This window comes from Giraffa tippelskirchi, chromosome 3, assembly GCF_054371585.1.
Source record: "Giraffa tippelskirchi isolate mGirTip1 chromosome 3, T2T-mGirTip1v1.2.pri, whole genome shotgun sequence".
Lineage (NCBI taxonomy): Eukaryota > Metazoa > Chordata > Mammalia > Artiodactyla > Giraffidae > Giraffa > Giraffa tippelskirchi.
In genome coordinates this window covers 28,112,164-28,138,572 of record NC_137277.1, presented here as the reverse complement: position 1 = coordinate 28,138,572, position 26,409 = coordinate 28,112,164, and the positions used below count along the sequence as shown (strand labels likewise).

General features: G+C 53.9%; 2 protein-coding genes across 7 annotated transcripts; one reads left to right on the top strand and one right to left on the bottom strand.

The window, feature by feature from the left end:
• Nucleotides 1-821: 821 nt before the first annotated feature.
• GID4 (GID complex subunit 4 homolog) lies at nt 822-15,141 on the bottom strand. Of its 2 annotated transcripts, none has more exons than XM_081583534.1 (6): nt 14,736-15,141; nt 10,224-10,283; nt 6,409-6,516; nt 6,232-6,333; nt 5,433-5,563; nt 822-3,544 (listed from the first exon to the last, which is right to left on the bottom strand). In XM_081583534.1, exons 1-6 carry the CDS (start codon nt 14,922-14,924, stop codon nt 3,481-3,483), a joined length of 654 nt encoding a protein of 217 aa, XP_081439660.1. In that variant the 5' UTR covers nt 14,925-15,141; the 3' UTR covers nt 822-3,480. The 2 variants fall into 2 exon arrangements, with proteins under 2 accessions (XP_081439660.1, XP_081439661.1); XM_081583535.1 differs by having other exon boundaries at nt 6,232-6,309.
• ATPAF2 (ATP synthase mitochondrial F1 complex assembly factor 2) lies at nt 11,782-26,278 on the top strand. Of its 5 annotated transcripts, XM_081583540.1 has the most exons (9): nt 11,782-13,062; nt 13,193-13,276; nt 20,205-20,249; nt 20,479-20,624; nt 21,340-21,437; nt 22,791-22,871; nt 24,550-24,662; nt 25,033-25,148; nt 25,860-26,278. In XM_081583540.1, exons 2-9 carry the CDS (start codon nt 13,264-13,266, stop codon nt 25,995-25,997), a joined length of 750 nt encoding a protein of 249 aa, XP_081439666.1. In that variant the 5' UTR covers nt 11,782-13,062; nt 13,193-13,263; the 3' UTR covers nt 25,998-26,278. The 5 variants fall into 5 exon arrangements, with proteins under 5 accessions (XP_081439666.1, XP_081439665.1, XP_081439664.1 ...); XM_081583539.1 differs by having other exon boundaries at nt 11,927-13,276; XM_081583538.1 differs by lacking the exons at nt 11,782-13,062; nt 13,193-13,276 and adding an exon at nt 14,130-14,512.
• The last annotated feature ends 131 nt before the right edge of the window (nt 26,279-26,409 follow it).

Genomic DNA, 26,409 nt, shown 5'->3' with positions numbered 1-26,409 from the left:
CCAGCAGGAATACCAGAGCGGGCTGCCATTTCCTTCTCCAGCACTGTTGGTAGGAATGTAAAATGGTGCAGCCAACTGTGGAAAACAGTATGGAGGTTCCTCAAAAATTAAAAATAGACCTACCATCTGATCTAGCAATTCCACTTCTGAGTATATATCCAAAAGTGAAAGCAGAGACTTGAAGAGGAATTTGTACACCCATGTTCATTATTTGCAACGCCCCCGAAGTGGGAGTATAACGCAAGTGTTCACTGACAGATGAGCAGATAAACGAAAGTGGTCTATACAGGGGTCTGTTCTTCAGCCTTAAAAAGGAAGTTCTCAGACACGTTAAGTGAAACAGGCCAGTCACAAAAGGGCAAATACTGGTGATTCCACTTACACAAAGTCCCTGGAGTGGTCAGATCCATAGAGACAGAAAGTAGAGTGGTGGCTGTCAGTGGCTGGGGGTGAGGAGCTGGTGTTTAAAGGGGACTGAGCTCTACTCTGGGAAGCAGGGAAGGTTCAAGAGATGATGGTGGTGAAGCTTGTACACTATGAATGTGCTTAACATCACTGAACTGTACACTTCAAATTGGCTAAAATGGTCAATTTTTAAAGAATTTTTTGACGTGGACCATTTTTATTTTTAAAATTTTATTTTTGGCTGTGTTGAGTCTTAGCTTCAGCACCCAGGCTTCTTGTTGTGGCTCAGTGGTTGTGGCACCCAGGCTTAGTTGCCCCGAGGCATCTGGTTCCTGACCAGAGATGGAACCTGCACTTTCCTGAACTGGAAGGTGGAAAATCCACCAGAACTGTCTTGATTTAGAAATAGGGCAGACTCGAAGCTTAAATACCTTTATTACTTTTTAAAAATTATTTGGACATTGATAGCTCTGCAAAATACTTCTCCCATCCCAAACCCTCACACCTTTTCCACATATCCTCCCCAAAGAAACAAAATACTCATCCTTTTGCCCATTCAAATCTAATTTTTAAAAACATGTAAGATTCAAAATCAAATATTACATTTCTTTTCCAGAACTTGTTAGTAATTTTAAACCACAATGCACATACTCAATGGCATTTCTTTTTTAAAAATTAGCTTATCTGACTATTTTATGAGGAAAAACAAAATCATTTCAAGGCCTTAGAATATAAATTCCCTGTTTCTGAAAGCAAAAGACATTGAAAAGCCCCTCTGCCCCCTGGAGTCTGCTGTGCACGTCACCCACGGAAGCAGCACTGCACGGGAGGCGCCGCTCAGTCCGTCTGTCCACAGGTGAGACACGTGGAGCTGGAGAGGGCGATGGATGGGAGGGGTGGCTCCGGGCAGGGGCGGGCTGGGCGTGCGGAGCGGAGCAGAGGAGCAGGAGCTGGGTCCTGAGTGGGGAGGGGAGGCGGCGGGGAGCCTGCACCCGCACTGGTTTCTCAGTGATGAACGAGAGTGTCCACCAGAAGCATTGCACGTAGAATCAGAGGTGGGTGGATTACCGAAGAGGCTCGGGAAAGAGTGACCACAGCTGGGGGTGACAGTCCAAGCTCCCCTGGGAACTAAGTCAGGGCGGAGGGTCTGGGGGTTCCTCGGGGGATACGGAAACCCCTGCTTCTGCACCCCTGACAGTCGAGATTTTATGAGAACCAACCTTCATCACAGGTTGTGTCCCAAAGAGCTGGCAAACGTACCACATCTTCATCCCCAAACAGCACTGCATTTGACCCCTGGCTCAGCAAGGAATTCAGCCCACAGCAGAGCCCAGCCCACCCAGGCCATCGAGCAGCAGCGACATGCCGACACCCTGTCCAGCCCACCGGCTGCCCACTTACGGCCACAAACATAGGCCCCGACCAGCTCCAGTGGTACCCCTCAGGGGTACCTGAACCCTTCAAGGAGCTGGCAAAATGCAGGCGCTGGTTACTCGCTGAGAGCTTGGGGTCAGGGAGAGGGAGCCCGCACCACCCAGCCCCCGTGCTGCCAGCCGGCTCTAAAATCAAGAGGATGTTTCTGACTTATCTCTGGAGACAGACGTGAGCCATCCTTCTGCTGCAGCCATCTTCCCCACACTTCTCCTTAAGGCTTCTCCTGACATGCAATCTCAGCAACATACAGCACGTACTTCGATAAAGGATTCTGAGACTAAGAGACCCGCCCCACCGCTCACCTAGACTGGAGGGCTTTGTGCCTTCTCCCTCAGCCCTGGACCTGTCCCTCGCACCGGTTCTGCTCCTGTGGGTTATGACAACACTACCTCTCGGTTAAAGCTTTCCCTCCTGGGTTCCAAGTGAGTCTATAAATCACCAAAAGTCGCCAACCCCCCCAGGCCTTGCTGCATATGGGGGCTATAGCGGATGCCACATGAAGCTCTCTAAATGTTTAAATGAAAACAAAACAGCCGCGCACACTTGTGCACACACACACACACTTTGGCACGTGAGCCTCAGGTTACTTGAGCGTGTTCAAGCTCGGCCCCTCCTGTGCCCCGGCACTGCTGAGCTGCGGGTCTAGGACTGCAGCGGCCCCTTCTGCCTGATGGGAGAGGTCGCCAGGAAGCGCTGTTGTTCTGAGTAGCGAAAGGAGGAGGAACAAGTGCTAAACTGGCCCCTAGAATGGTCCTCACGTTTAGCACTAGAATGGATGCAATGCTGCAGAACGTCTCACCAGGTGACCAGTTTCAAACTGCTGGCTGATTAAATATACATTTACATATAGATATAAAAATTACTAAGTCAACATTTGCTGTTTTCAATGTGAAAACGATAAAATGTAATTCTGAATAATTGTGCATTTGCCATAGGGTCCTTGCTAAAGGAACCATAAAAATAATTTTGTAATAAAAAAACTTTTCTTTTTCTTAAAGTTTAGTATTGCCCTCAAGTTCAAAAGTTTGGAGCAAACGTGCTGAGTGAGCAGGACTGGAGTCTGTTCCTGCCAGGGACCCGGAAGCCTCAAACCCTGTGGTCCCAACGGCAGGCCCAGGGGACCCACTGGCCACAGGCTAGCTTGGCTTGATCACCCTCGCTGAGCACTTGGCTTGCGCCCCGCATGGAACTCCAGGGGCACGTGGGAGCTGGGCTCTGCCTTCTCTTGACTTACCAGACTAAGCAGCCGGGGGTGGGGGGCCTGGGTGGGAACCACTGAGCACCGAGGCCCAGCGGGGCTGGGGCTGACCTATGTAGCTCGAGGCAGGGGTGGAGCAAGGGCTGTGCATCTCAGGGATACAGAAGTTAGCTGTGCAGGAAGGAAAAGTGCATTGACGGCAGCCTAGAAACAGCTCATGACCAAACCTCACAGGGAGGGAGGAGGAGCTGAGGTCGCCCTCCACCTGCCCTGCGGGCTGGCCGCTCCTCGGATGCTGCGGGCTGACATTCATGCTTTCGATGCGAGTCTGCTCATGAAGAAACAGGAACACACGTTCTCCCGGTTCTGGCAGGTACACGGTTTTCCTGGCAAAGTTCTTTTTTGCCAAGTTCAGTTTGTTTGGTTACTGTTCCGAGCCGCTGTCACCGGAATTCGTAGATGGGGGCACTGTGTTCTGGAACATGAGTGAGATTTAGCGACTGATACCTGCAGAAGGAGAGGCGGAGGCATTAGAGCATCCTGAAAACCACGCAGGGTGTGGAACTCACCCTGTGGGTGCCGGCAAACCCCATGCCCAGATGAAACACAAGCTCATCTCAGCTTCCTCAGGGGAACTGAACCAGCGACAGCCTATCTTAGGCAAGGAGAGGCTGGTCCTCTGGGGGAGGATGCAGACCAGGCCCTCTGCCCGCCCCTCCGCCCTGCTTCTCTCTGAAGTCGTGTCACCCTCAGAGCTCCCAGGGGACCCAGGCATGCCCTGATCTGCCTGGAATCTGGAGGGCTTGGAATGATGATATCACAGCCCCCTCAACTTCAGCGACTCCATCTTCTTCCTCCCCGGACATGGCTGTGAGACTCCAGAGCATCAGGGGCTCTCCAGGGAGTATGACCCTGTGACGGGTACTGTCAGGAGCCAAACAGGGTACGGAGTAACAGGCGGGGACAGCCTCCTCTTGGGGACACCCAGCATGGATGGTGTGGGTGTCGGCTCCCTCACTTGTCCACAGACAAGGTGCAACACAGGAAAAGTGGCTCATCTCTCCCCCAAACACCTCAAGGAAGGACGTCATGTCAGCTGTCAGAACAGAGCCCTCCCCACCCGGGGGGCTGGCATCACAAAGACATCTGAGTGCTGGGGGCATGTGGGGACGCAGGAGAAGCAGAACCGTGTGCATCCCTGGCAGGAATGCGAAGCTGCAGCTGCCGTGGGAAACAGTTCCCTACTAAGTGACCGCAGACTCACCCATGACCTGACAACCTGCCCCAGCTGCATGCCCCGAGGAACTGAAAGCAGGACGCAGACAGGCTTGGGCACATCCACGTCCACAGCAGCCAGAAGGTGGGGATGAGCCACAGGTCCATCCACCGATGAACAGATGAAGATAACATGGCCCATCCACATGACAGGAAATCGCTCAGTAATAAAGACGAAGGACTGACATGCACTCAACACGCAATATGGGGTCTTCAAAACACAATGACTAGACCCAGAGGGCAAACGGTGCATAAGCCCACATTCGTGAAGCGCTCAGAACAGGCAAACCTATACTCAGAGCAGATTAGTGGTGCCTGCAGCTGGTAGGGGCGGGGAGCTGGGTGATGGCTCCTAGGGGCACAGGGTTTCCTCTCTGCCAATGGAAACATTCTGAAATCGACTGACAAAACTGTGCTGACACGAAGGCCCCCTGGACTCTACACTTTCAATGAGGGGCTTGTAGGCACGTGAGCTGCTTCTCAATAAAGCTGATTTTAAAATACTCCTTTGAAAACTGAACAGGTGTTGAAACCCCAACAATGTCTGTTCTCAGAGAAGCCAGGGTAGCACGGAGCCCCTGGGCCCTTGGCCACAGCTGGTCGGCCCTGGGCAGCGTCCTTCATGAACCTTTGAAGTATGCGAGAGTTGACAGGAAATAGAGCTTCAACATGCAGAAGAAATCAGGTGTTTGAGGACACGGCCACCCTTCAGGTGGACGGAGCACCTACAGAAGCTCAAAAAGCCATGAGAGGCCCCACAACAGCGGCAAAGGCCACACCCGGGAGCATGTGGCCATCACCTTGGCAGAAGGCAGGCCCATAAGGCCCACGGCCCTGGTTACCAGCCGACTTCCAGCAGGAAGGTGAGCACAAAATCAGAAAGGCCGCTGACAGCAGAGTTCACATGGGATCTCACACTCTAACTACTGAGTCTGGGAGGAATGAAGACAGGATCCACAAGCCTGAGATAAACGTAGCTGAAAATAGGGCTTCTTGAAAGCATTCAGCAGTGAATCCCTGTACCCATTTACCACCTTTGCACCCATTTACACCGCTCTGGGGAGGCGAACGAGCCCCGTGTGAGCACTTTGGGAAGTGTGGCCAAGCTCTCAGTCCTTACCACTCTGAGCTCCTGTGGTAGTAGTAGCCCTCTATGGAGGCCGCTGACTTCTGGAAGCAAATGTAGTAGAAGCCGGCAAAGGAAGCACCGCTGATGTCCTTGATCGTGTGGTCTGGAACTAGGAACTGCTCCTGCATGCGCACAGAGGGTCAGTGTCGCCGCTCCAGTCCCCAGACCTCCCTGCCCCTTGCAGCTGGCTCTCGGGCTCACTGGGCGACCGTGAACCGTGTGCCACCTGTGTGTTCTAGACCAAGCACGGCCCCCACATCTCAAGGTTGCTAGGGTCAGAGCCAGGAGTAGGCTATGGGGTGGGACTCAGGTATGGGCCAAGCCCTGGCCCCAGTTCTCAGCACAGAGCCTGGGAAGAAGGATGCTACAGGCTTCGTCTGTACAAACACTGGCGAGATTTCACAATAAAACAGCTTTTTCCCACAGGCTGGGGGCCTGGGGTTGGAGGTGGGTGGAGGTTCACAAACTCGCCTCCTGAGCTTGGTACGCATGGCTCTAGCGAAGGAAGTACCAGAGGGAGCCCACCCGACAGACTCCTCAGGAGCTAGAAGGGAAACCCACCCCCATTCCCTGAGCTGGAGGGACCAGGGGCACTGTGATGGCCCGCAGCCTGGGTGGGAGGGTGGCCGGGGAGGTCACTTCACTTAGGCACTGAGAAGAGGGGTCTCCCAAGTCCAGGGGACCCTTGGGATGACCCAGCCTGAAGAGTGGAAGGTGAAGCCAGAGAGAGGGGGTCACAGAGCAGGGGGAGGGGTCACAGAGCAGAGAGGGTGAGACCGGGCCCCCTTACCTTCCACCTCATGAAGACATAGTCCCCACTCTTCAGCTCTTCGTAATCAAAGTCGTCTGAGTTAAACGATTTTGCGTACTGATAAAAAGCCAGAAACTTGCCCTGAAAGCCAAAAGCAGAGCATAGGATGAGGGCTGGGTGGGGCCGCGGGCTCGGGGGCGGGGCCGCGACACTCACCCAGTGCTTCCGGTCCACGTCCTCATCAGCGTCCCACTTGCGGGTTAAGAAAGGGTGCTTCCTGCTGATTATCTCTCCTTCAAAGAAGGTCGTGAGGGTCGGGTACTCCTGTGGCAAAAATGCAAATATCAAACAAGATGTCCAACAGTTCTAACTTTTCACAATGGAACAAACCAACCAACCTTGTTTTAATTTCTCCCTAGAACATTGAAAAGAAGACCACACTGATGGGCGACCACCCAGACCAGAGCCAGGTGCAGCAACACCCACGGCTGAGGAGGGAGCCTGACTTGAGGGGTCTGCGGTGGGGGTGGGGTGTCTCCTGGATTCTGGGGACTTTGCCAGAAGCAGAGAACCCTTCTTTGGCGCGCTTGTGATGTGTTGATGGCTCAGAAAAGAACTTGGACAAGTTACTTCTGAATATTCTAGCATACAGAGCAGATGGTAACTTGATAGGTTTTACTTTCCACGGAAAACACCCAGAGAGACTACGAAATCACAGCCCCGTCTTCATGCCTCAGCCTAGTCATCGCTTCTCAGACTGGCTCAGTTTGTCCTTGGTGCGCCAGCTCTTCAGGTTCGAGGGGCAAGGAAGGGGCTGTAGGATACCCTGATGTGTGAGGCACTCATGTAATTCTATCATGTGAGCTAAGACAACTTACATGACGGGAAACACTGATGACCATGTCTGCCCCGGGAAACCATAACCACCAGAAAAGCAAACGAGTGGTCATCCTGACTGGGTGCCTGAAATACTAATATTCCCAATAACCCTGCTGTTTGTCCCTCTGCTCATACAAAGGCACAAAAGATTCGGAACAAGTTAATGGAAGAACAAGTAACCACTGTAAAAAGTTTACCATTTCTCTGCATTTGTAAAAACCCACCCACCAGGCAAACCCTCAGTGTCACCAGGCAGCCCCTCAGTGCTGCCCGCCAGCCTGGGTCATTCCTGGGGATGCAGTGACGCCCCCACCCGGCAGAGCATAGGTCACCATCCTGATGTCCTGAGACCACGGAGGACCTGCTCTCTTCCTCACACCCCACATCAGCCCCTCTCGCTCAGCATTAAACATCTACCAGATTAAATCCATTCCCAAGGCTTTGCCACTTCTCCCGGCTTGCCTGCCAGGTGGCTCGGCGCCCCCAACAGGTACTGCGGCCTCGCTGGCCTGGGGCTTCCAGGAAGGCCACGACCACTTTACTGCACACGCCGAGGTAGCCTGCCCTTGTAGCAGTGAACTTGAAACATTACAGATCTGCCATCCCCCTAAAGCTGAAACATTCACCCCAACGCTGGTGCTGTGTTCCTCAAACACACACTGACACAGACAGAGCAGAAAAATTAAAGAGGACAAAACTGCCTAAGTGGAAACCTGATTTTTAAAGGTATAAAACAAATTATAGCAATCCATTTTAGAAAGGCCTGCTAAGGGAAAAAATGCTTTGTAAGCTGGCAGCTGACTTGAGACGTTAAATTAATGGCTATACAGTATACTGACTTCCTGAGTTTTGAATCTTCGTATTTTATCAAGATGTCCACAAAGAGAGAGAAGGATGAATGATCAAGTGGTCCTACTATGTAATAACAAAGAACAAGCTTATGTTCAAGTCACGAGTTTTCCTAAAAGTGATTCTGCACCGACCTCTCTCTAAAATGTTCCAGGCAGTCTACCAGGGTGACCACTAGGTACCCACAAACTCTGAGAATTAAATAAAATAAATATCTAATGAATGAAAGAAGGAAGGAACAGAAAGAACCCAAAAGATAAAACCCCTCGCAGGGCAAGCAAGGACATTCAAGCTCTGACTACAGCCAGGAGGAGGGGGGTCACAAAGGGAGGGCAGGCATGGCTAGCATCCCCAGGCGTGGGCCCACTGTGCTGGGCCCCTCTCCCCTCACTGGCTCCAGGCTCACCTGCCTGGAGGTGAGTCCAGCTTTCCGTGAAGACCCACCTTCTGGAAGATCAATGTTTGATTGACCAGTAAGTCAGTCTGTGGGTCTGGTGGCGTGACCACCTGTGTTCCAAGTAAACCCAGCACAGCCTCAGGAGTGCCCAGCACTGTCTGCGGAGTGTGTGGTGAGCCTGACACCCCCTGGCTGGGCTCCCAGCCACCTACATTGGTCTCCCCAAAGACACCCCTCTCCCTACAGGTGGCTGGCTGGGACTGCAAAGAGAGTATCACTTGACACCCATTCTTCACAATTCTGGGATTCAGTTTCCACAAGGCAAACAAACTTCCCAAACTGTGTGTTTGTGACTCAAGGCAGGTAGGAGGCCAGTCATCTCCAATTATATAGTTAGTTTTCCCTATTTCTGTACACATGAGGAAGATCATGGCTGATTAGTCACGTTAAAATAAGTCAGATATCTGCTATTTCCACAACTGTAAATGGAAAAGCAAACAGAAATAGCTGTTTGTTTTTTTTTGCCACACCGTGCGGCACGTGGGATCTCAATTCCCTGATCAGGGACAGAACCCAAGCCCCAGCAGTGGAAGCGTGGTGTCCTAACCACTGGACTGCCAGGGAAGTCTCAGGTTGTACATCTTAAATGGGTGAATTCTGTGCTATCAGAACTATATTTCAGTTAAAAAGAGTTTTAAAAAAGGTGAATTCAAAGACTTGGAAGACTCGGGCAGGACGACAGACCCTCAGGAAGCATAGCCCCCTCTGACGAAGGTGGCTCCGGGTGGGAAGAGCTGGCAGCGACCCGCCCCCGCCTTGGGAACGAGGCTGTTGGGTGGCTTGGGGCACTACCCTGCATTCAGGCCACCTGCCCCCACGGGGCCATCCGCAGCCTTTCCGTCGGTGGGTTTTTAGTCCTGCCCAACATCTGTGTGCAGCTCGCTGTGACCATTTGAAATCAGGTCCCCATTCCACACTACAGACTCTGCTGGTTTCCTTATGAAGTTCAACATTTTTGTTCTGCACTCAACACACACGTATGGCCGCCTGCAAGTTGAGCATGTTCTGTTGCTGGGTCTTCTACAGCACAGATCCAGGTGAGAGTCCTTCCTCATGCTGTCACTTGCTGCCCTGACTTGACATGATATGCTTCCAGAGGTCTGTCTCAAAAACCGAATTCTCAGGAGACTCTCAGACATCTGACAGGAAAGCGGGAGAACCAGGGGGACAAGGAGACGGAAACCAGTGCTTCCCGACTGCAGGGGGCCCAGCCTGGGGGTCAGCAGCTCCCAGAGCTGCCTGCTCACTGACGCCGCGTCCCTTTGGGACCTGAAGCGGGCACCCAGAGCCCTTACCTCACAGGTAAGCCAGCTGATACCAACAGGTGAAGGTTGTGCGGCAGGAGGCGGTGAGGGCGTCCGCCAGCCCCTCACTACTCTGAGCAGCGTGGCCAGGCCCTCCTCCTGCTCGCCAGTGGGAACAAAGAGGGTGCTCTCTCTTGCCTGTGACATTCCTGAGTTCTGAAGGTTGAAAAGCTGGCCTTGAGGGAGGGAGCAGGTCCTTCTGCCGGAGGAACCTCCAGGACCATGGTCTCGGAAGGGTGCTGCTCATTCCAGAAACTGAAACTGACCACGATGGTGGCAGTGATGCTCTGATTATATTTTTGTTTTCCTCCAAAAGGATTAAAGTAAAATCAGTAGTGTTGGTCACACGGTGACCTGTTTATAAACTTTAATGTCTGTGAATGCACACATCCACACTGCCTGCTCCTACTCCCTTACAATAACGGCCCTCAAGATATGGGGCTCCTGAGTCAGGCCTGCAGAGTTGAGCTCGCTGGCCCTTCACACCCAGGGTCCCAACGTGCTGTCTCCACCAGGCCCCCACCTGCGGGAAGAGCACTTACCTCAGTAAGGCCTTTGATCTTCAGATACCCACAAAGGTAGGAGTTCCCCGTGTCCACGTGCTGAAAAGACAGGACACACAACCTTGTTATAAACGCAGGGTCCACCGGGGACAGCAGAAGCATGTCCAGCACGCAGAGGCCCCTTGGAGGCCGGGGAGTGAGGGAGCCTGGAGGCTGGTACAGCTGGGTCTCCTCGGTCCTGCAGCAAGCTGAGTGTTTAATGCTGAGTGAGGCCTCGTGTTAAGAAACTAGGGGGACTCCCCTGGTGGTCCAGTGACCAAGGCTCCACGCTCCCCATGCAGGGGGCCCAAGTTCAATCCCTGGTAGGGGAACTAGATCCCACATGCTGCAACTAAAGATCTGCATGCCAGCAAGTAAGACCAGGTGTAGCCACATAAATAGATACATATTAAAAAAAGAAAAAAACTAGGAACATTTGTTGCATTCCTCAGATCTGAGGACCGGATAACTTCCAATGCACCATGAGCCAAACACCAGCCCGACGGGGTCAGCACCAAAGCACACGGCTTCACAAAGCTGGAACGGTCCCATCGTCCAGTGCAGTGGACAAAGGTCCACACCTGAAAACCACCGCAGCCCTGCAAACGTCCTCACCTGAACTTACAGGGGTCAGCAAGGGAGCTATGTTCAAGGACCCACAGCTTGAACCCAAAGCCTTGTTTCAAGGGTGCGATTCTCACCAAATTCAATATAGATACAGTTTGGGTTTCACAGCTGCCGGAAAGGGTATCAGGTGACAAGGATACTCGCTAATAAGATTAAAAACTCAATTAAATTGGCTAACATTTTGCATGGATTATCACATGCTTGAGAATCAGAATTTCAGTTTGGCCTCCATCCAACCATGTGTCTCTCCCTCTCTGCCCAAAGTGATCTTTTTGAACCCAGAGAGTGTCGACCCAGCAACCAGCCAGCATCTCAGTGAGAGAACAAGGCGAAGGCTCAGCAAGAAGGTGCTCGAAGCACAGCTGTATCCAGCAGCTGCTCTTCCTAATATTCCTCCTAGAATGACCTGGCCCTCACTTCACTCTTGGCTTCTTGGATGGCAGAGGAGAAAGAGAGTAGTCACAGTAACATTTAAAAAAAAACATTAAAAAAAAAAAAAAAAACACCGGGTCAGAACCTTACAAAGATTTGAGGAACTCTTTAAATTGGAATTTTAGGGGAAAAGAAAGCACTCCAGAAGCACATGAAGAGAGGCCCATCGTTAGTCATCAGAGAAGTTCAATCAGAACCACAAGAGATGCCACCTCACCCTCACTGGGATGACTACAGTCAAAAAGAGGGACCGTGACAAGTTTGACAGGGATGTGGAGAAACTGGAGCCTCTGACACTGCTGGTGGAGATGGAAAATGGTGCAGCCACTTTGGAAATCAGCCTGGCAGCTCCTCAAATGTTAAACAAACAGTCACCATACAACCCAGTATTCCACTGGTAGGGAGACACCCAGGAGAAATGCAGACAATGTCCACATAACAACTTGTGCGTGAATGCGCACAGTGGCGTGTTCATGACAGCCGCAGAGTGGAAACACCCACAAACACCCATCAATGCATCAACAGAGGAACAGAATGCTGCAGAGCCACTAGGGGACTATGACACAACAATACAAAGGGAGGGAGCACTGGCACCTGCTGTGATGTGGATGAACCTCAAAATACTGTGCTCAGTGGGACAAGCTAGACACAAAAAGTTACTGTATGATTCACTTTACGTGAAAAGTCCACAATAAGCAAATCTTAGGGGAGGAAAAATTAGGGGTTGCCTAGGGCTGGAGTCCTTGGACTGCATGGAGATCAAATCAGTCAATCCTAAAGGAAATCAACCCTGACTATTCATTGGAAGGACTGATGCTGAAGCTGAAGCTCCGATACTTTGGCCACCTGATGCCAACAGCCGACTCGTTGGAAAAGACCCTGATGCTGCGAAAGATTGAGGGCAGAAGAAGAAAGGGGCGGCAGAGGATGAGATGGTTAGATAATATCACTGACTCAATGGACATGAGTTTGAGCAAACTCCGGGAGATAGTGAAGGACAGAGGAGCCTGGCGTGCTGCAGTCCACGAGGTCACAGAGAGTCGAATATGACTTAGCAACTGAATAACAACAAAAGTGTTGGAGAGGTGTGGCAGCTAAGGATTCTTTCTGGGGATAATGAAGATGTCCTAAAATTAGACTGCAGTGCCAGTCACACAGTTTTGGGACCACAACAAAAACTACTGAATTGTATACCTTACATGTGTGACTTGTGTGACAGGTGAATCATACCTCAATAAAGCTCCTATGAAAAATAGAAAGAAAGCAGGAAAGGGATGGAGTTACAAAAGTCAGAAGTTTCTAAGACGACAGAGCCCAAGAACCCAGTTGTGACTGAAAAACCAGCTGATGGGGCAATTCACAGGCCAGACTGCCTCCACGACAGTAAGACACTCACCCATCCAGGTGCAGGGCAGCGTTCCTGGGTGTGACTGCCGCCCCCGCCAGCAGGTGGCCAATTCCAAGTGGCCTCCAGCCACCGGCCAGGTTGCTCTGGCCACCCTGGGACCTGCCAGTCGTGCACCAACTCAATCCCTACTCCCACCAATTCACAAGGGAATTGACACCAGCAAGAATTCAGAAACAACACACTGAGGACAGGGAGGGAGCTGCCGCAGGAACCAAGACTTGTCTGTGACACCAGGCTGCCCCGCTACTGGTCTGCAACCCCATTAGACACCATCAAACTCAACAAGGGGCCCAACTCAAGATCATTTCAAACACGACTCACAGCAAGCATCTCACTTCTAGAATTTTATGATGAGCTGCAAAATGTAAAAGAGTCTGTATCTTCCTACTCAATTCTCACATTTGGAGCAGAAGAGAAGGGAGATTGCCACAGTGGTCGTCTAATGGTGAGAGCTGAAATAACTCAGCCACGACCCTTTTCTTTTCCTGGCCTTGTCTCACAGCTCGCAGGATCTCAGTTCCCTGAGTAAGGACTGGACCTGGGCCACAGTAGTGAAAGCGCCAAATCCTAACCATGAGACCACCAGGTAATGCCCATCTTTTCAATTACGATAAATATCATAGCTCATATTAGAAATTTCAGTTTGCAGACCAGAGACACAATTAACAGAGATGGAGTTCTCTTGATCAAAAGTAAACGATTTACTCTCACAAAGCAGTAAGATAAAAAGAGGCAGATGAATGATCGGCAGTTGGTGGAGACAAAACATATCCCCGTTGTCTTTAAGGTGGGAGAAGAGAGGCTGAGAAGAGAGGCTGTTTGAGATTTAAAATTAGTAAAGAGCAAAGGGCAGGAGAAAAATTCTGTCCTCTCACAGGACCTACGTTCTACATCTACATCCTACATTCTGTCCTCACACAAAACATCGAAGCTTCTGGAAGACCTTTGAGGGGACAGTGTTTGAAGGGGCTTTTGGGCACAGCTTAGGAGGTGAGGTATCAGACTGAAGACGAAGGGGCGAAGGGAAGAGGAAGTGGGTCCTGCTGCAGGCCTGGGCAGCTAGACAGGAGGAACGGTTTTCCAGGAAGGCAGAGAAGAAAGAGGATTAACCACTGCCGATCTCCTTGGGCCAGGAGGAAATGTCAAGTGTGCTCCCATCTGCATGAGAGGAGTGAAGTGCAGGAAGGGGCCGGGACAGGTAAAGCTAAAGTTCCAAAGCCATTAGGAGCTGGCAGCAGGTTCTCAGAAATCCAGGTCAAATGGGGGGAAGTGGGAGGACATGGAGAGGAAACACCATATGAGAAATAAAAGTGGGTGAGTTACATTTCCCAACACAAGTATCAGAGACTAAGGAGGAAGCCCTGACCTGTGGATCAAAGTTAAAAATACAGTAAGAGGGTCCCCTAGAGCCAGGAAGGAGGAGAACAGGGGGATGGGGAGGTCTGGACAGACATGGAGAGAACAGCAGTGAACTGGAAGTGGCTAGAGGGTGGGGAGTAGGGAGTGTCAGGAGTCTGGGCCAGGAAGAGACTATGGGTTGGAGGGCTAGGAGACCAGCTTCTAACAGACTGTGAGGAGCCCACCTAGGATGTGAGGGCCCAGGCTAGGGAATGGGGCAGGAGTCGGGGTGGGATGGGGGTCCCGAGGCTGATGGAGGGAGGGGGCAGATGAAGCTCTGCCGAGGAGGAAACCCCAAGAGGAGGAGGCGGGCCCCAGGGCCTCGGCTTCATGGGACCGAGGAAAACGTGGGAGGCAGCAGGCACGTCTCGGGCCTGGGAGCGTCCAGAGTCAGAGGGAATCCCTGGAGAGTTTCCCGGACGACGTCCGAGAGGGACTGGAAGAAGGACTGTTGCTGGGGCACCAGGCCACGGGGAGGCAGGGCCGAAACTGAGGCGGCTGGTCCCCGGCTCAGGCCCGCAGGGTTGGGGTGCGCCGGAGGGCCCCCGGCAGCCCCGGGCAGCAGGCCCGTCCGTGGCTGCGGGCCCGAGGGGGCGGCGGCGCGGCCCGGTCCGTGGACGTCTCGAGAGACCGGGCCGCCGGCTCACCTGCAGCACTACCTCCACGTCGTACGAGTTCCCCTTGCTCTTCTGGTGGCCGCGGAACTTGGAGCCGCTGTAGAGCAGGCTGGTGGCCACGCCGGGCTGCTGCGTGTTGATAGGCGGCGGCGGGATGAGCGAGGCGGCGGAGGCGGCCGAGGCACCGGCCGGCGGGGGACACTCGGTGCGGACCGGCATCGCGGGGTCCCCCGGAGCCAGGGCTGGGGGAAGGGGAGGAACCGCCGCCGCCGCCGCGCGGAAGCCGAGGAAGGCAGACGGAGGGGAGGCCGGCGCGCGCGTAGGGCGGGAGGGGTCCACCCGCCGGCCGCAAGCGGACTGAGCGCTCCGGCCACCACCGGGACCCCGGGACCTGCGAGCAGGGCCTCCGGGTCCTGTGCGGACCCCCTCCCCGCCTGCGCTCGCACACACGCCCCTTCCGATTGGCTCGAGCGCGCTGGGGGGCGGGAGCAGGCTGGCTCGACGCTTCCGCCCATTGGCGAGCGGGGACAGCATGTGGCGGGCGCCGAGGCCCTCTGGGACTTGTAGTCTTTTTCCCTAGGCGCGGCGCGGGGGCGGGGCCGGGGCATTTGTGATGCTGATTGGCTGTGGCGTGCGCTGAGGCGCGCGGCGACAGCGCGCTGCGAGTGGCGTGCGCAACATGGCGGCGCCCAGAGAGGGTGAGGGCGCCGGTGACCGGTGAGAAGGTTTGTGGAGTCCGAGCACGCGGCGTGTGGTCCCTCCGCTCTGTGTTCCTCGCGCTCTGTTCTCGAGCGATCGTTCTCTGAGGCCCCCGCGCGATGTGGAGGAACTGCCTTCGGCTGCGGGACGGGGGGTGTCGCCTCCTGAACCGGCCCCGAAGTGGCCTCACCGCCTCCGAGGGGCTGGGGCCAAAGCCCCCTACCCCCATCCGGGCCTACGTGCCCCCGGCAGGTGAGGAAGGCCAGGGCGGAGCAGGCTGAGGGGTCAGCCTTGCAGGGTCACACGTCGAGAGGGAAGTTCCCCGCGAGGGCAGGGACCGCTCCAGGGCACACGCGCGTCGTTTCCTTTGGGCAGGTGTGATTTTTCTCTCTTTCACTGGGGAAGCAGAGGTTATCCTTGTCTTCAGGCGGGGAAATTCGATTTCTGGGTCGGGATTCCGCCAGGGGCGCAAAGCAGACTGAGAGGTTTGCGGGGCAAAGGCCAGTCTGCTAGGCTGCTTTCTGTGTCCCCGCGACCGGCACTGAAGGGGCCTGAAGCTCGAGCTTTAAGTCTTCCATCCCGGCCGCTTGCTCCGCAGCTGTCCTGGCCCTGATTCCTACTGCCCTCCCAGAACACCTGCCACCTCTTCAAAGGAGTTGACATCCCATGCCTTCTTCCTGCACTTCCGACCCGAATGAGGCTTTCTGTAGCGGATCTTTCGTTACTCCTTGGGAGAGATTTTGGGATAAGAGTGGGACTGACTTTGAGTGAAGACAGCCAGTTAGTACTGTGCTGAAGGCGGGGGTAAGGAGAAGGTCACTGCGGTGTTGGAGCTGTTCCGAGGACGCTCGTGTGGCCTCCAGCCCCCTACCAACTGTCCCAGCCATCAGCTGCTTAGAGGAAAAAGGTCTTCAGAGAGCCTGCCTGTCCAGCTGAGGAGTACACCGGTGAAGTCTAAGCTGAGGGTCTCTGCTTACAAGTTGTCTGTCATCTGCACAAGTGGTTTAGCTTCTCAGTGTCTGCCTTGTCTTCAGAGGCTGCTTGTGCTGGGTTGAGGGAGATGCTGTAGATAGGGAGGCCAGCCTGCCACCTGTTTTTGTAAATAGTTTTCCTGGAGCCCAGCCCCGCCCATTCACTGACACACACCTAAGGCTGTTTTCACTATGGTGCAGAGTTGGCTGGTTGTGCCAGACACCGGATGGCCTGCAAAGCTTAAAACACTTTGGCTTTTTACAGAAAAATTTGCCAACCATGCTGTGGATGCTAGAGCGGTTTGGGGGAAAAGTGTTTAGTCATCTAGCCTGTTTATAGTAATTGCTGTGGTAGATACATTTGCCCTGAAGAATTTTTAAACAGCTTTACTGAGATGATGGACTTAGAATTCACTCACTTAGAGTGTACAGTTTAATGGCCCCTGGTGGCTCAGATGGTAAAGAATCCACCTGCGTTGCGGGAGACCTGGATTCAGTCCCTGGGTTGGGAAGATCTCCGAAGGCGTGGCTACCCACCCCAGTATTCTTGCCTGGAGAATCCCCGTGGACAGAGGAACCTAGCGGGTTACAGTCCATGGGTTTGCAGAGTCGGACATACTGACCGACTAAACACAGTATACTCAGAGTTCTGCAGCCATCAGTTCTAGAACCTTCTTATGACCCCAAAGGATCCCTGTACCTTTTAGCTGCCACACTCTGAGTACCGCCCCCCCCATCCCTCCAGCCCTAGGCAACCACTACTTCACTCTCTGTATCTATAGATTTCCCTATTTTGGACATTTCATATAAATGGAATGTGGTCTTTTTTGACTGGTTTTTCTCCATTTAGTGTATTTTCAAGGTTCATCCTAGGGTAGGCACGTGTCAGTATTTCATTCTTTTTCATAACTGGTAATATTCAGTTTTGGGGACACACCATGTCTTATTTACCCAATCATTCATTGATGAATATTTGGGTAGTTTCCATCATTTGACTGTTCTGAATGTCTTTGTAAACATTTGAATACAGGTTTTTGTGTGAGAATGTGTTTTCATTTCTCATAGGAGGTACCTAACAACAGACAGGGCATCCCCAGTGGCTCAGTGGCTCAGAATTCGCCTGCAAGGCGGGAGACCTGGCTTTGATCCATGGGTCAGGAAGATCCCCTGGAGAAGGGAATGGCAACCCACTCCAGTATTCTTGGCTAGAGAATCCCATGGACAGAAGAGCCTGGTGGACTGCAGTCCATAGGGTCACAAAGAGTCAGACACAACTAAAGCAACTTACCACGCACACAAGAGTAGACCAGTAGGTAACTAACTTTCTGAGGATTGGCCACCCCACTTTCCAAGGTGGTCACGCCATTTTACATTTCCCCAGCAGTGTGTGAGGATCCCAGTTTCTCTGCCCCCTTTCCAATCTCTGTCGGTCTGACTATAGCCTTCCTAGCTGGTGTGAAGGACTGTGATTTGAATTTCCCTGAGGGTGAATGATGTTGAAGAACATCTTTTTAGGTGCATTTTGGACTCTTGTGCATTTTCTTTGGAGAAGTGTCCATTCAGATGCTTTGACCATTTCTAAATTGGGTTACTTGTCTGTTTATTATTGAGTTGAGAGGGTTGTTTATATACTTACCCCCCGCAGTTCGCCCAGAGCTGCCCCAGGATTGAGGGCAGTCAAAATCTAGCTGTGAGGCGTAAGGCCCGCCAGGTGGCGCTGTTTAGAAAGAGACGGCTGTCACACCGCTCGGAGGAGGCGCGTGCATTGTGGGGGTTGCGGTTCTGTCCCGAGCAAAGGCCTGCCCGGAAATTGAGGCTGATGGAAAAAGCACTCGCTGGCCCAGGGAGCCTGGGACAGGACGAGGAGTGGCTGGCCCAGGGAGCCTGGGACAGGACGAGGAGTGTCGGAGGAGGTGACACAGAAAATCGCCTGTTTCTTTATATGGATTGGAGCAACCTCGCAGGAAAAAGGGGCCCCGTGGACATCCATTTCCACTTACACTCTCTTCACAGGATCAGCTTGTTAATGTTCTCTGTCTATACAGCCAGTTTTCTGTTGCCTGGCTTTTAAAATTCAGTGCTTCTCTGCATTCGCATTTCTTTGTATCTACATAGTCCTTAAAATTGCCATTTAAAAGGCACCAAATGTGGTTTTGTCATAGAAACAGATATTCTGTAAAGGGAGTGATTTGTGCTCAAAATAAGGAGGATGGTGTGACTAGCACCGCGCTAGTCACAGTGTGACTAGCCTGTCTCTCCCATCTCCAAGGATGGGGTTTCCATTGCTGTCAGCTCACCGTCTCATCACTGAACATGTGGGTGCTTCACGGGCTCCTGGTCTCATGACTTGTCTCATGAGACCCAGGACCTGGGAGGGTCCAGGCAGAAAACCTCCATCTTTTGAAATTGGGGAGTGTGGATTCTACCAATTGAGTTTTCCGGATCCTATTCTCAGCACCTGTGTGAACCCCAATGTGACTCCCTACTCCATCAGCCCTCCTTGCGGTGACCTTCCAGGCTCCTCCCCAGATCTGGGCCTCTCCAGCCATCCTCTGCCCCATGACTGCAGGCTTGCCCTGCCCACCACCTTCCTAGCTCCGAAATGTACTCTCTGAGGCCCAGCACCTTCCTGTGAGCTGTTCCTTCTCCTGGAAACTCCCCACCCCCCACGCCCGGAAAGCCACCAGTGCAGGTGGGCCTGCCCACGCTCCTGCGGATCTTGGGTGCCATCTGGCTGTGAAGAGGTCTTCCTCTAGCCCAGGCGAGACGAGCCTTCCCGGTGCGTATTTGCAGCTTGTCTGGTCCTCTGGCGTCCACAGTTGCTTTGTTGTTAGGCTGGATTAGTGTCCGTCTTCCCATGAGACAGGGCGCACTTCACGAACAGGGTGGCTTTTGAGGCCTGCCCTGGGAGGGGGCTGGTCCTCAGCAAGTTTGTTCCTCCCCCCAGCAGAGCCCTGAGCCCACTGGCTGGCATCTCTGATCAGGTGCAGAAGTGGCCTGGCCAGGGCAGAGGAGGTGGGCAGAAGACAAAGACTCCCTCAAGGGAGACCCCACTATCCTGGCAGCTTTGTGAGGTTCAGGCTCTGTTGTCTGTCCCTGCCTCCAACCCCCACCCCCACCCCCTGCTGCCCCTCAACCCCCCCCCCCCCCCAGGTCTCTCGACCCATCTCCAGCTGTTGGCATGTGTAGAATGCTCTGCTGGCACTTCCTACTGGTGGGTGGGCCTCTCCCCCAGAGGTGAGTCAGAGTCTTCAGACCCCTCCACCCCAGCCCTCCGCTTCCTGCCGGATCTGGCCTTGGACTTGCTGCCCCGCCAGGCACTGGAAAACATGCTGGACATAGTCTGGACGCCTCGACCCAGGTCTCCCAACAGATATGTGGGCCTCTGGACTCGGTCTTGCCTGCTGTCTGAGTGAGACCAAGCTGGCACATAAAGCAGTGGGCAGTGGGAACTTCCTATTTTGGGTCAAAGGTATGAGAGAATTACTATTGTGATTTCAGACAAAGGGGTAAATTTTGTCATCATAATACTTCATTGTGTTGGTGGTCACACCATCTGTAGATTCTAGTGTGTTGTGCGGTGGAGTGGAGGGGTGTTGGAGAAGTCTTGGGGTCAGGCAAGCTGCAGCTTCGTGACACGGCCACTGTCCTTGGGAGCTGGTGGGGCTGCAGCTCCTCCTCCCCTGCTTTACCCAGTAGCTATTGACCATGTGGAGTGAGGAGACCAGGTGCTGCCATGGAAGTCTGGGGGTCAGTCAGTGTCAGCAGTGAGGTCATGAGCACCTCCACTCCTCCTTTAATTGCCCTTTTTGAAAAATCTTTCCTACAGAAAGGAAGAGGTTCTATCAGAATGTCAACATCTCACAGGGTGAAGGTGAGTGTCTGGAATTTTCACTGCCTCTTGTTTTTGTTTATTTCTGTGAATGGGAGGTGAGGGACACTTTTCACTTCCAGCCAGCTCCTTAGTGAGCTTGTCCCAGTGCTCTTGTTGGGTGTGTTTCTATAAGCCGCTCCCCACGAAGGGACTTGTTAAGTAGCTAAATATAGGGGTGATCACTCCACTCTGCCCATCAACCTGAGAGGTTTCCATTTGCTTTTTCAAGGTGGCTTCGAGATCAACCTGGACCACAGGAAGCTGAGGACACCCCAAGGCAAGCTCTTCACCGTCCCCAGCGAGGCCCTGGCCATTGCTGTGGCCACCGAGTGGGACTCCCAGCAGGACACCATCAAGATGTACACCATGCACCTGGTAACAGGTCACAGCCCACCCCTGTGGCCACCACAGGCTTTCTGGGGCCCTGGGCAGAAGTAGGGGTCCTGTCCTGATTCCAGTAAGGCTCTGGGAGGCCCCCGGCAGACAGTCCACCCCACCCCCAGCCCAGGGCCTGGTTCCTCCAGGGTCCTGGGACACAAGTCCTTCCCTGGCCACTTTTCCACTGCAGCAGCCACGCTTTGTTTGGTTGGCTTTTGTGCTCTGTGGTGGTCTGGGTCAGGAAGAGATGATGTGTGGAGAGTCCATGTTTCCTGGCACATCGACCCAGGCCCCAGGCAGGCTCCTCAGCCTCAGGCCTGTGAGCCAGCCTCTCCTGGACTGTGGGGAAGCAGGGGTGACGGCTGCAGATGGAGCCTTAGAGTGGCTCTGCAGCCTGCAGTCGACAGGGAGGATCCGGAGAAGCTGTCCTGGCCTGGCAGCTCTGTCCCCCGCCGTCTGAGGCTCGGGGAGCCGGGTGGTGAGCAACTCGCCCGGATCCAGCAGTGCATTCACGTCTCCTGACTCTGGTCTCCCTGGGCCTTGGTGTCCATGGCTCTTAAATGTCACTGCTGTCACAGTGGTAGCACCTCCTGGTAAATACTGCAGGGCCTGGTGGTACAAAGCCTGAGACCTTGGGGGAGTTCATTCCTCCCAGGGCCTGGGCAGGGCCCTCAGGATGCTGACGGGTTTTGTCTCTGTGCCTTTGATCCAGACCACACTGTGCAACACGTCTCTGGACAACCCCACCCAGAGGGACAAGGACCAGCTCATCCGGGCGGCCGTGAAGTTCTTGGACACCGACACCATCTGGTAATGGATGTGTGGGTGGCCTTCCCCAGGGCCCCAGCAAGTCCCTCAGGCTGTTTGCTCAGAGTGGTTTCCATGGAGGAGGCAGTGGGCCCTTTGACTCCTCAGCGCTGGACTGCTCTGCAGGCCTCGGGAGAGAGAACATGCCAGCTGCACCAGTGTCAGGACCAGGCCTCCTCTCTCGTAGCCCAGCAGTTGTCCCCGAACCCAGGATGCAGGGGGCTGTTAGCCTCTGTGGCTGTCGCAGGCTCCATGACCCAGGGGGTCCCTTCTGACCACTAGCATGTTCTCACAAGCATGGTCATTGCTTGTCAGCTGGGATGCAGATGGTCTCTCCTTGGCATCCAGCAGCTGGTCTCCTCCTTGGCTGCGTTTTCGCACCCAGGTTCTTAGGGTGTTGACTGGATGTGGAAGGAACAATTGAGCCCCCCAGATGCTCTGGGTTACCGCCCAGGTGGCACTTGAGGTCTGCTCTGGGGCGAGGGGCAGGGCGGGCCCCTGCAGAGGCCGTGGTGCTGCTGTTGGAATGTCTGTGCTGTCTGTCTTGGGGACAGTTTGGTTACAGGAAGGGTGCCCTTCCAGTCCAGCTCAGGGAGAGGGTCTTCTTGAGAGCATCCCGGCTCAGAGAACAGAGCCATGGGAGCCTCCCTCTGCCCTGGGGCCACTCCTCCCCACTGGGCAGCACCCCCTCCATCCCCCTGCACCCCCATTGCCTCTCTTCCACTTGTGCTCACACCAGCCTTGGCCTGCCTGAGCCCCCTCATCGGGTTCCTGTCCCCAGCACCCTTGAACTCATCTGACCCCAGCCCTGTCTCTTGGTTGGAACAGTGGTCTGGCCTCAGGTGGCGTCAGACAGGGCCACCAGCGGCCACATCTGTAATTGAAGGGAGGCAGGCTCACAAGGGGTGCACAGGTGGCTGAGTCTTGCCGCCTCTTGGGAGAGGAGGGGACGGCGGGATGCAGTGATGAGCTGGCGCAGAATCCTAGGACCAGGGGTGTGAGTCTGAGGACAGTGTAGTGTTACGAGCAGCACTGTGCAGCGCTCTGGGGCCTGACTGGTCAATAACCGGGGACGTTTGGGACAGTGGGTCTCAAAGTCAAGAGTCCAAGGAATCCCTGGAGGGCTTATGAAGCTGCAGGCTCCTGGTCTACACCCTGTGAGGGTGTGGGTTTCCAGCAGGTCCTGGATGAGCCCTGGGCTGCCCTTTTAAGAGCCCTGCTAATTTAGGGGGAGAGCAGGGGCGGAGGGATGGTGGTGGAGAGGTTTTCTGCTGTTGCCTTTCATGTTTTTGTATCTGTCACTGGATGAGAGAATTGTACTTTTTTATTAATGGAGGCACTTTGGCACTGAATTAGCTACAGAGTGGAAGAACCAGAGACGCTGGTGGAGCTGCAGAGGAATGAATGGGACCCAGTCATCAGCTGGGCCGAGAGGAGGTGAGATGCCCTGCACCTGGCAGCTGGGGTCTGGGCCACGCTGGACAGCTAGGGCCCTGAGCTGGTCAACGTTCTAAGTTCAGGGTACCAGGGGACTCGGACAGGACAGGCCCCCTTGAGGGTAGATGCAGCTAAGTGCTTCTGCCCCATTGGCTGTGTGACTTTGGGCTGGTGACCTGATTCCTCTGAGCTTCCCTTTCTGTGCGTGGGGCTCGTGACCCCTGCCTCCCTGGGTGTTGTGAGGAGTACACAGAGTGCTGCACGCTGCTGGGCACACGGTTGTGCCCACACTGGCCGCTCCCATCTTGCTCGTTGTCACAGTTGCTCTGCGGCTGAGTCACAGAGCAGCTGTGTGACCTGGACACACATGGAGGACAGTCTGGGCAGGGACTTGTGGAGGGACAGTCCAGGGACTGGTGATGCTCAGTGGTTTCCTTCCCAGGAGGACACTTGTGCAGAGTGGACAGACCAGTGATGTGAGCAGGGTTAGGTCAGGTTTATTTCATCCCAGGGTTGTTGGGAAGGGCTCCTAGCCTGGGTTACCCAACCTTGGTGTTCTGTAAGCTTGCGCACTTGGAGTAGTTTGAACACAGCATTTTTCATCTGTACACATTTCCTGAGCACCCACCATAGGGCGGCATCCTCTGGTTTTGTAGTAAGAGGCGGAGCCAGTGCACTGAAGGATCAGGTAAAACCTGACAACTGGACGCCATGAGAGAACTATGAGGATGCGATGCCATTGGGGAGTTCAGTGACACGAGACGTGAGCTCAGTGCCTGCAGGTCTTTGCTGTGGTATGAGTTGTCCGCTTTTGGTGGCAGTTAAGATTTCTTACCCATAATATTAATAGATTACAGGAAAATGTGGCCCCTTCCTGTGTTTCAGTTGTACTGTTAGAAACTTCAGAAACAATGTTTCTCAACCAATGAGAAAGATCAGTGATATATGAAAGGAAATTACAAAAATTGCTTTCATTTCATTACGTTTTTCCTGCATTTTACATAGCTGTGATTGTTCTTGGAAATGTTTTGTTTTTGAAGCCAGCTCATGCTCTCTGGGACAGTGCCTTGTGTGTGTGATGGAGGCTTATTAATGAATGTGTGAAAAAGTGATTGATAACAGGATTGTGGCTTAGTCAGTAAAGGATCTGCCTACAATGCAAGAGACGCAAGTTTGATCCCTGGGTGGGGAAGATCCCCTGGAGGAGAAACAGCATTCTTGCCTGGAGCATCCCATGGACATGGACAGAGAAATCTGTCAGGGTACAGTCCATGGGGTTGCAAGAATCAGACACGATTTAGTGACTAAACCACAGGATATATACAAATACCATTGTAAGGAAAACAATATTTGAAAGAAGCCTTTTGTGGTTCACATGTGAAGACTTCCTTCTGAAAAGCAGGCAGCCCACAGCTCTTATGGACCTTCATGCGAATCAGTTCGAGTTTCACGAGCTGCCTGTGGCCCCTGATTCCTGACTTGCCAACCTTAGCTTCATGCATACCTGCTCTGTCCTCTGCTTCTAAGGGACATAACGTTATAGGTCAGGAGGCCTGACGGCAGTGGCTCCCAGGACCCCCAGTGGGGCCTGTGTGTGCTGGGCAGGCTGGGGCTTTGCTTCTGGGTGGAAGCTGGGCTGTGCAGCCAGACAGACTCACGTGAGGCCTCTTCCTTCCAGATACGGTGTGGAGATCGGATCTTCCACCAGCATCATGGGGCCCAGCATCCCCGCCCGGACTCGGGAGGTGCTGGTCAGCCACCTGGCCTCTTACAACATGTGGGCCCTGCAGGGTGCGTGGTGCTTCCTGTGGGCCGTGGAGGGTGGGCATGGCGTGCAGAGCCCAGCATCACCGGAGCACTGGGTTGGTGGGGGAGACGCTGTCACCTGGTTCACGGACTGGCAGGCTCACCCCTCCCAGGTGGATGTGGCTGTCTCCTCTTAAGGAGCCTCTATTCCAGTCCCCCTGGCCCAGCTCTAGTCATGGGGGTGGAGTGCTCGCTCTGATGGGTAGAGCTGGGTCTGGTGCCTACCCAGGCAGGGGCAGAGGAGGGACCCCTGAGGAGAGCAGAGGCTCCTGAGAATGTAGAGGGGCTGGCACCCCACCTGGCGGCTCCCTGCACACAGCAGGACCCCGGGGCCAACCTGGCTGTGTCCCTGTAGGGATTGAGTTTGTGGTGACCCAGCTCAAGTCCCTGTTGCTGACCTTGGGCCTGACGGACCTGCGCCTGACAGTGGAGCAAGCTGTGCTGTTGTCGCGCCTGGAGGAGGAGTACCAGGTGAGGCGGAGCTGAAGCCCCACTGCTGTGGGGGTTCAGGGTGGTCCCCCAGATGCCCTGGGGCCACCTGTGTGCTCACGGAGGCTAGGCCTGTACACGCAGACAGGCACACTGGTCACCGAGGCTGCTGCGAGTCCATGTCTAGTGGAGTGGCTCAATGAACAAGGCTTGGCTGCTCTACTGTTGGCATTTTTTTAACTCAGAATCACCATGTTCTCTGCAGTCCCCTTGTTACTGCTCCAGCCTCAGAAGGTTAATTGCTATTACAAATCAACTCCTAACATGATGAAAAGCCTTTTGTAACAGTTTTTCCCAAGTTGGTCTAGTTATCTGCTTGGAAAAATGCCAGGGGGAGAAGCTGGTTTGTGTCACGAGAGAGCTGGCGACTCTGGTGTCAGAGCCGGCTGGGTGGGGGTGGGGGTTGGGGCAGGCAGCAGGAGCAGGAAACCTGGCTTCTGGTTTGGGCTCTGTCCTTGGCTGCAGGACCCAAGCGGGGCCGTCCTTCCTTGAACCTCACTTTCTCCCCAACACAAACAGTTCTCTGAGTATAAAACGCTCTTCAGATGTTCTGGACACCCGGAATGCAGGCAGATCCCGAGTGTCAGGGTGGGCAGTCCAGGCCTCCGTTCTCACCTGCCGCTCCCTTGCACGCCTCCTCCCCTCAGCCGTGGGGGGGTCGTGGCTCTGCAGCCTGTCCTGTCCTCTTCTCAGATCCAGAAGTGGGGCAACATCGAGTGGGCCCATGACTACGAGCTGCAGGAGCTGCGGGCGCGCACAGCCGCCGGCACCCTCTTCGTGCACCTCTGCTCCGAGAGCATGGCCATCAAGCACAAGCTGCTGCAGGGGTGATGCCAGCCCTCGGCCTGAGATGGAGATGCTGTGGCCAGTGGAGGCCAGTTTGGGCTGAGCCAGGGTGCAGGTACCAGTGACTGGTTATACCGAACATTTCTCTGCCTGGAAGTGAGAGGAGCTGCCACTCGTCTTGTTCCTACTGTCATGTCTGGGTCCCGGAGGCCACCCTGCTGACCTGCAGGACACTTATTGCCCAGCAGGACTTTCTTGTCTGGGAGGTCTCGGTGACCCTCAACCTTTTTTTTCTCCTGGTTTTTAATCAAACTTTTAAAGTGAAACTGTCTGTTTCTTTTTGTTCCTACTGTTTTTGCAAAGTGATTTACTTTTGAAAATAGAAAACAATCTTTGTTGTTTCTGGGTTAAAAGCCTGGGCAAGGTCACCTGACGCACACACATCCTGTTCAAGGAG